Below are 9,539 nucleotides of genomic sequence, written 5' to 3'. Positions count from 1 at the left end.
TACCTCAAACTGTTATGGTCCGTGTAAATGGTACAACGGACCCCATAAAGATAATGACACCAAATCTTGAGGGCTTCGTCGAAGACTTAAACTAAGGAAAATGAGGCTAGAATCGAAGGAAATCAAGAGAGAATGATACAAGAGGTGTGGAGGAATAAATGAGGCTTGGCCTCCTATTTATAGCTGATTTTGGGGTGCACGTCACACATTCCAAGGTGATGTCTCCTCAATCACTTTGTTTCACATGTCAGGCTCTTCGTGGTCCGTGTTTTCACCTTCTAAAAGTGCGCGTTGTGCACCTATCACGCACAGTGTAGGGTGTAAAATGCAGATTTTGTAAATTCCATAAATTCTTCATAAACACTTTATATTTGACGTTCTTTATATCCCCGGAAAGCTTTTGAAGAAATCCACAACTTTCCTTTAGACTCCATCAGTTAATTCTAGACTTTTTTTGTCCATGTTTTTATTATATGATTTTGCTTAAATCATAACTTTCTCGTACGAAATCCGATTGTGGTGTTCCTTTTACCAAAATTCATGTCTTAAAGAGTACTACGACTTTCATCTTGGTGACTTTACCCAAAAGTCAACCATTATCTTCGTACCTTTTAATGTCACATATTCCTTGTGCGTGGCTGACTTTTATATCTTATAAAAATCATATCTAATTCACATATAGTCAGATTTCTATGAAATTAATTTTTTCGGGAACGGGACGTGTACTTCCTATATATATATATATATATATATATATATATATATATATATATATATATATATATATGTGTGTGTGTGTGTGTGTGTGTGTGTGTGTGTGTTTTGGCACACTTATTTTTACGATTTACGGACGATTCGATTGATTTTTTCTATTTTTCCTTAATACAAAACTTGTATTATGTAGTCTGCAGCGCACACAACTATAGATTATCTTATTCAAGGATTTTAATTCTAATAACTATTACTTATGTGTATCCTAAATTTACGAGCATTACACTTATCGACTGGATCAACCTGAGGAGCTTTGTCAGATTCACAACACATTCCATCTTTCTCAACTATGGAAAAGTGTAGTTAATGATTTAGCAGTGGTTCATTTGGACGATATAGATGTTGATTAGCGCCTTAATTATGTTGAGAGGCCAGTAACAATTTTGGATAGGAAGACGAAGGCCTTGCGCAGCAAGGTGGTACCACTGGTCAAGGTTCGGTAGCAGCATTAGAAAGGTTCCGAATGGACTTGGGAACCCGATGAAGAGATTCGGGAGCATTACCCAGAGTTTTTTGTAGCATCGGACTTCGAGGACAAAGTCTGATTCAAGTAGGGGAGAAATGTAACACCCAGACATCAGGTACTTTCCTTTTAGACTCAAAGTATAAAATTGTTTCAAAATGGTCCTTACGCCATGCATACTTGGGGCGTGCACATGACATAATTCATTAAAAATTAACATGGATGCATGTGAATATGCAAGACATACTTATAGGGTACACAAGTCGCCATGTTATTGTTTTGTTGGGTTGAGGCGGAACTGCGTATGCTGAAGGCAAAGATACCCATGGCGGTTTGGATAAGCTGTTGGCCCTGCGAGGCGGTCCAGTCAAGCCGATGACCCAAAGAGTGGTCCAGATAGGCTGTAGGCCCTGCGAGATGGTCCAGTCAGGTTAAAGGCTTGTATATGCATGTTGTTATCTATTTGGTTGTGTGTCACTTTTTCGGTTATACTCATCCTTACATCATATACACATAGATATCTCATTAGTTAGATAACACTTGTTTATAAAGTTTAATAAATATTCCTTTCATCTCTATTCGCTATACCATCATTATGTGAATACCCACACGTTGCACAAAATATAGTTATATAGTTGAAATATTTACAAATATATGTTCTTTAAATATAGCAATAGAATTGTTGTTAACTTCGATATAATCATTCTTATACTAAGTTGATATAAAACGTTGATTATTTTATATGATAATATAGACATCTAGTAAATCTATATAATTTAGTTGTCTCAATGATCTTAACCGTTAATTATTCATGAATAAAATTAAATATAATATATAGTTTAATGTTATTTATAGTTGTTCTGATTAATTAAATTTAAAAAATAACATTCCCTTAAAATTTTAATTTATATCATTGTAATTACATAAAATATAAAATATTATTTTTTTAAAGGTAACAATACAATTTAATAATGTTACTTTTAAGTTTTAACTATTGTTGTTATATATTATTTTTAAGTAATTTATTTAGAAACTCTTATGAAAAAAAGCTTTTTTAAATGTTTGAGTTAATTTAGGATTATAATTAAAGTTTTATATTTAACTATTTATAAAATAATCTTTAGATTTGTTTTAAGTTCAATTGATATTTTGATTTAAATTAACCATTTAACGTTATATTTAAATTAACAATTTAAGTATTTTATACAAACTATCTAAAATTTGTGACTTTAAATGACAGTCTACTCTTTGACCCGAAACCGACACAGTGACCCGCAAACTCATATATTTAAGCATGTTATATGGATTGAGTTGGGTTGATATTTCCATCTTGTCAATCCATATATTATATGGATTGAGTTGGGTCAATGTATTATGACCCACTAACCCGTCAATTTGAACCTAACACAATTGTGAGGGCTACATGTTTTGTTCATAAATTCTCTAAAAAGATTGGAAATTTACGATTCCATTTCATACTCTTCTAGCAGGTGGCAAGATTCCTTCAAAATCTATGTTTGATGGATTTCACCATTATTAAAGAAGGTGACCGAAAACAATTCTGTTCAATTATTCCTTCTTTATTGAAAGACCAAAAATACTCCATTTATATAACTGGAACATGCATAACTTTTTTAGATTATAGGTAATTTTTTTAATAAATTTTCAATTTTTATTATCAAAGATACCACAAATTACAATTCTTTTGGCATATTCAATCCGTTCCAAAAGGTGTTGTACTATTGTTAGATTGATCCAAACAAAACAAAACAAAACACACGTATTAAAACTAACAACCCAACAAATCATAATCAGTTTAACTCAAATTCAACAAGCCACCATAACCTAATAATCCATATCACACATATATCATCAATTTGTTCATTAGTTTCACGCATCCATCTAGCATTACTGCATTGTACATCATGCGTCAATAATTGTACATTCCTTGACATCATCATCTAGACGTGAAAAAAGGTTTTACATTCTTAACAGCTCCAAATTTCCGTCTCCAAATCCGACTCATTCCAAACCGTTTCTAACCAACCAATATATATAAATAATAAAAATATATGGATCCTACTTCCTATTTCCTATATCCTACTTTGTCCTAATCCTAACATGAACTTACACACGTCATCAACCACCACAAATGATGAATCTGAAAAAGATGTGAAAAAAATTGAACCAATAACGGGTGTTTCACTTCCTATTAAGTTAACTGATGGAAAAGAGTTGAAAGCTATTGGCTTAAGGAAGAAACACGTGTTCGGGTTGTCGCTAAAGATCTATAGCTTTGGTTGGTACTTATACATTGTCATGTATAGTTGGACATTGTGTACTCGGATGCATTGCATTGGTGGGTTGTGTACAGTACGTAGTACAACCCACCAATCCATCCAAGTACAAATCCTGCATGCACCATTTCTCATATTTGATAGGATATACGTGGGTAGTATAACATAGGTCGGCTTATTTTCAAGCATCCATGCAAAAGTAAGAAAAGAGAAAAGGTGGTTTGTATTTGGATGGAATAGTGGTTGTACTGTACAATCCAATGATACAAATTTTGCATTCATTCGTTTCTAACTTTTTGCTACTTTTGTAAAGATGTATGTGGATAACCAAAGATGGGTCTGGTTATCTGCATGTATCCCTACAAAAGCACACTACTGTTTTGATTTGACATTGATGGTTTTTGAGGTTTGCTATTTTTGCAAGGATATATGCGGATAACAAGATCTTCAAAATCGATTTCGCCAAAGGTTATGAAAGAGATGTATGAGATGGTGGTTGACATATTTGTCAATAGCGACCATAGCGGTCGCTATAGCGAATATTGTAGTGTATAGGTAGGTACATGGTTGCTATTGAGTGCTTAGCGACAAATAGCGACCTTTACGATTTTTTTTATTCATTTTTTTTTCTCCTTTTTAAGGGATAAATCAAAATAAAAGCGATAAGGGTCGAGGTTTTGAACGTTTTTTGTAGTTTAATGGTTTGTTTCCTTATTTATTGATTATAAATTTATAATAACTACAATATTTGAACATAATAAATATTGTTAATTTTTTTATGCTTACCGCTAAATACGAAATAGCGTTCGTTATTTCATCGCTATCGCTATATAGCATATAGGTAGCTTGTCGCTATTTACCGTTATTCGCTATACTGGTTGATAATGTAGTTGCGATCATAGCGAGAATGGTGATTGTTTTTGGTCATCTTACTATGAGCATGGTAAGGAAGTACTTTAATGAAGGTTTAGGAGCCACTATTAGGAAACTTGGACCTGGGAAAAACAATCACCTCACAAAAAGGTGATTTATTTTTAATGCTTAAATCCATCAAAATAGCAGTTTTTGCTTATTCTAAAACAGCATCCTACTTTCATTGCTTTCTAGATAAAACAAATACACAACAATTTTCACTGCTATTGCTATTATTAGGTAGATTTTCCTTGATATTTCTAGCATTTAGTTCATATTTGAGGCTAATCCATTGTTGTTAATGAAGGATTTTGAGGGAAGCAACAGATGACATCAAGTTGATTCCTGGTTCTAAAATTGAGATCACATGCCTTCCAGGATATGTTCTAGAAACAAAAGGTATTTAGTTTATTTAATTGTATATTGATATTTTAATTTAGGGAAATATACAGAAAAATCTCATTATTTTTGGAAAATTTTTGATTAAGTCATAAATTTTACTTTTTGCCAAGATTAACGAAAAAGACATTATTTTTATTTTAATATGAAATGATAGATTATCATGTAAAATTAAATAATCGGAACTTTTTTGTTCAAAAAAAATTAAGACTTTTCCCAAAATAAAAGGACTTTTCTGTATATTTCCCTTTTAATTGTAATATTTTTTTACTCATGAAATTATATTTTAAACTAAATTGATATTAATTTGTGATATATATTAAATTTAATTTTTATGTTTCAAACCTATATAAAAAAATATGTACTTTTAAATAATTTTGAACACGATAGTTTATTGTGTTTAGAACTTATTTAAATGTGTCCTATAAATGTAAACTTTTTTATTTAAAAATACGTTGTTTTATTTAGGCCTGACAATCGTGTCGTGTTCTGGGTTGGCGGGTCAAAATATGTCAACCCAAACACGACCCATTTAAATATACAGGTCAAGGGTTGACGGGTTTGGAACATAAACCCATATATGACCCGCCAACCCATTTATTTATACGAGTTCACAGGTTGACGGGCTTGTGGGTCCGAATTTTAGACATTTAAATCCTAAACATCCAAATGAAAATTAAAAACGTAATAGAAACGTGTTACACACTTAGCTTTATAGGTTACGACTTACGACCTTAGACCATTCACCACGAGTCAAAATGTCAAAACAGTTAAATGGTCTATGAATCAATGGTATATATTATATAATACTTATTAAATATTAATACTTGATATATAAATACATTTAAAAATAAAATAATCTTTTGTTATTAAGAATATAAACGGGTTGGCACGTCAATTCGCTTATTTTTTGAGAAACCCATATATGACCCGTTTAATAAACTGGTTGGCAGGTTAGCGGCTTGGCGGGTTGAAAAACTCAACCCAAAGCCATTTATTTCGTGTCGTGTCGCGGGTCGTGTCACATGTTGTGTCGAGAATTGTCAGCCCTAGTTTTATTAGTAAGATAATTAGTTCGAAATTAAGTATATAAGAATAATTTATTTTGATTACACTTGTTACTTTAGAGTAAGTTACATTTTGGTCCATGAGTGTAGCCAGTTTTTTGCAATTTTGGTCCTTATTTGAGGTTTTTGTAATGTTATTGGTCCCATTCCAAGTAAAATGACTATATTACTTGGACAAGGGACCCAAAACGTTACAAAAACCTCAAATAAGGACCAAATTTGCAAGAAAAAACATTTATGAAGACCAAAATTGCAATAAATCAACTATACTCGAAAGTTGAAACCATAAAAGTTGAGTAACGTAAAATTTAAAAATTCATTGTAATAATAAAGATTTAAATCAAATTTATAAAAAACTAATAAATATAAGGGTATCATTGAAAATCCATATAATTTAGGGGCAGTTTGATAGTCTAGGATCGAATCAGATGTGATCGAGTCAACATAGGTTATGTCCAGGACCGAGTAAGACGGTGTAGAACCAAATCAAATGCATAAAAAAATGTTATCAAACAGTCTGAATCTGACCAACCTCTTACCAGACCCAGGAAGAGGCATATCAAACAACCCCTTAGAAAAAGAAAAGGTGCAATATTTTAATTAAAAAAATGTTTTTTTGATGCATGTAGTATGTATCTAGGACATGATCCTTTAGACAAAGAAGCAAAAGAAACATTCGGGATTCACTCTCCTAATTTGTAAAATAGCAACAAATAAATAAAATCATGTTTTAGAAGTATCTTAAATGCAAAATATTTCATTCAAATGCATGAATACAAGATATCAAGATACATATTGTATAATATATTCTCATGAACCCCATGTAAAAAAAAATGACACCAGGTGGATTGGATCAGATCATGGCTGAGGGCAACATTTTACATTCTCACTGATCAAAGGGAAATATATATATTTTTTTTATATAACAATGGAGCTTGTTTTTTTTTTTTTTGGTAAATATTGAAGAACCCTAAACATGAAATGAATGTGATAAGCAGAGCAGCAAAATTGAAGTAAGAAACCTGGAAAATTACTGGAGGGGTAATCTTGGAATTTTGCTGGATGATGGATTATATCAACGTAAACCATTAAGAACTTTTTGAGGATCCAATTGGCCACTGAAATAACTTGAGGAGACTATAGAGAGTTCTTGACGACCTTTCCATTCTTCAAATGGTTTTAAATTTATTGGGTTTTCAACAGCTGCAGCATCCAGACATAGCATGGTTTTATAATCTTCATCTCCCAAATCGGGTATTGCTTTTGCCTTTTTGTCCCAAGGATTCCATAAAACTGAAAAAAAGCGGACATGATCGTTAGGGGCGGTTTCGTAATTTTGGGTTTAAAAAAAGTTTTAAGGAATTGAAAGATGGTGAAGAGAAAAACCTGCATCCACCATGCCTTCTTTACGTAGGACAATTGTTCTTTTCTTTTCGTGATCTATTATGGCAATCTTGGTAGGTGTACTTAAGTATACTCGATCAATCTTTAAAAGAAAAAAGAAAATGAATATGTTATATAATGATTGGATGGAATGAAACGACAGAAGGAATGGAATGAGTCATTCCATTCTTACCTCGCCATCGAAAGTAATGGCATCTGCTTGCTCTGTGTACCTTTCTCTCTTCATCAAATTATCAAAATAATCCAATGTCTCCAACCCCTCAACACGTACTTCACTGCAAATTAAAATGAATTAGAAAGCAAATCAATACAACTCGAGAGGGCAATAGCGTCTTTTCAATGAGTCTAAGAGCTACTAGTTTTGGGTAAGCAGAGAATTATGGAAATGGAGTAGGCAAATGCAAATGCAAACCTGACATCAGATACAGAAAAATAATTACGGAGAGCAAGGGTAAACGAGAAGGCCTTGTTATCTACATTTCTCACACGAGGGATCAAAGTTAGCTTTCCAGCACTCACAGCAATTCGGAGCCTCAACTCAAATCTGCAAAAGACAAAAAAAATGTATTTCAGAATCCATATAGCAATGAAAAGATCAACAGAAACTAAAAAAAGTAGTTCAAGAAAGTATAAAGTAACCTGTATGGCCATGTTTTGAGGTCATCTTCTGTTGATTTCAGTAAAAGATCTGCACTTGATTGATTGTTAGCTGGAGTTAAAGGAGAAGGATCTTCATCTAACAACCATAGCCTGTTTCTGGCAAATCCATGTTGCTCAAGTGAACCAAAGTTTGCAAACTGAAATATGCATATTAAAGATTTTAAGTGCATTCATTGAGAAAAAAGAAGGTTAATATGAGAATGGATTTTTTAACTCAAACCTGTGGAAAGCAAATGGGTATGCCACCTCTGACAGGTTTAGGTGGTTTGCAAACTGCCTGCAGGGTGAGCAAGTTCACATGTCAATATAGTCAGTTTTCAAGGATAATTAAACTAATATCTTATGACAGTTTTACCTTGTTGCTCATGAAAAGTAGTTCTTCTCTACGCTCGTTCTTCCAAGAAATAACTTGAGCCCCATACAGGAGCACCTAATTGGATTGAAAAAGATACAATCAAACAGTAAGAATCCACATATAAACTAAAAGAATCCCAATTCAATTATTCTAAGAAATAGGGGAAGAAGTCAAGAAGATACTTGATGATCAGTTGTACAAAAAAGCATGCAACAGAATTTTGAAATAAGAAGTAAACAAACTCGGCATTAGAAATTATACACGGTGCCCTAGAACTTTAAGCTGCTATGGTAAAATTAAGGGCTCATCCATACATGCTATTCAAATTTAAAGCATTACTTTAGATAAATTCCTTATTATGACTGAAAACCAGTAAACTGGCGATCGTAAAAATGCAATAATCGATTCCATCTTTCTCACTGCTAATTAATTTACAGGTTTGATAATTTACCCAAATAGTTGCGATCACCAATTGGAAAAATTCACAATATTTCTAATGATTACGTTTCGACTTCAAAAAGAAAAACAGAAATTTTGGTGCAGGAAATGTGCCCTAAGGGCATCATACGCAAACGTAAACTAACCGCATCCATCAACCACTTGATTCTGTAACAATTCCAGCCCAAAGAATTTGTTTAACGAAAAGAATCTCTAGTACAAATTCAAACTTATACATACAAAAAACCGAATAGAACATTCAATCCGGATCAAAAACCTGTCATGCACGATTACCGAAAGAATCAAATATAAAAGCAAAATCATAAAAAAAAACAACGAACCTCGACCGTTGATCCGGTAGGCTCATGCAATATAATTCGAGGCGATCGATCGCCTTCTTTGATGATGTTATTCGCCATAAATTCGTTCAGAGTAATAACCTAGAGAGCATCACGAAGAAATTGAAAAGGAACGAGAGGAAGAGAATTTGAAATTTGAGGATAGAAACAAAAACAGAGAAAAATGGAATGGAAAAAATAAAAGCGTAAAAATAGAATCAAAATCAATCAGCTCTAAGAACACCGCTTAGCTTATTTAATTTTCATCCGTCCAATAAACGCAAAAGTCAAGTTACTAAAACATTTCATTACATAAAAATTAAATAAAAAAAAAAAAAGTAATATTGTATTTTAAGATATAGAATAATGGAATAATAAAAAGATAATATATTTAAACCATATATATAATATAGCTCACAGTGTACACAAATTGAA

General features: G+C 32.4%; 2 protein-coding genes across 2 annotated transcripts; one reads left to right on the top strand and one right to left on the bottom strand.

The window, feature by feature from the left end:
• Positions 1 to 3,355: 3,355 nt before the first annotated feature.
• Positions 3,356 to 4,930, top strand: LOC145040981 (chalcone isomerase-like protein 1). Its single transcript, XM_078988857.1, has 5 exons — positions 3,356 to 3,607; positions 3,845 to 3,937; positions 4,373 to 4,554; positions 4,751 to 4,842; positions 4,884 to 4,930. Exons 1-5 carry the CDS (start codon positions 3,356 to 3,358, stop codon positions 4,928 to 4,930), a joined length of 666 nt encoding a protein of 221 aa, XP_078844983.1.
• Positions 4,931 to 6,646: 1,716 nt separating this feature from the next.
• LOC145044194 (putative glucose-6-phosphate 1-epimerase) lies at positions 6,647 to 9,335 on the bottom strand. The gene is made up of 8 exons (XM_078993043.1): positions 9,108 to 9,335; positions 8,329 to 8,403; positions 8,194 to 8,250; positions 7,953 to 8,110; positions 7,726 to 7,857; positions 7,486 to 7,588; positions 7,296 to 7,395; positions 6,647 to 7,202 (listed from the first exon to the last, which is right to left on the bottom strand). The coding sequence occupies exons 1-8, from the start codon at positions 9,183 to 9,185 to the stop codon at positions 6,985 to 6,987; spliced, it is 921 nt and encodes a 306-aa protein (XP_078849169.1). The 5' UTR covers positions 9,186 to 9,335; the 3' UTR covers positions 6,647 to 6,984.
• Positions 9,336 to 9,539: the final 204 nt, after the last annotated feature.

Source organism: Lactuca saligna, chromosome 4 (assembly GCF_052625555.1).
Source record: "Lactuca saligna cultivar CGN05327 chromosome 4, ASM5262555v1, whole genome shotgun sequence".
Taxonomy (NCBI): Eukaryota; Viridiplantae; Streptophyta; class Magnoliopsida; order Asterales; family Asteraceae; genus Lactuca; species Lactuca saligna.
The sequence above is the reverse complement of the archived record's forward strand: the minus strand, read 5'-3'. Positions and strand labels throughout refer to the sequence as shown.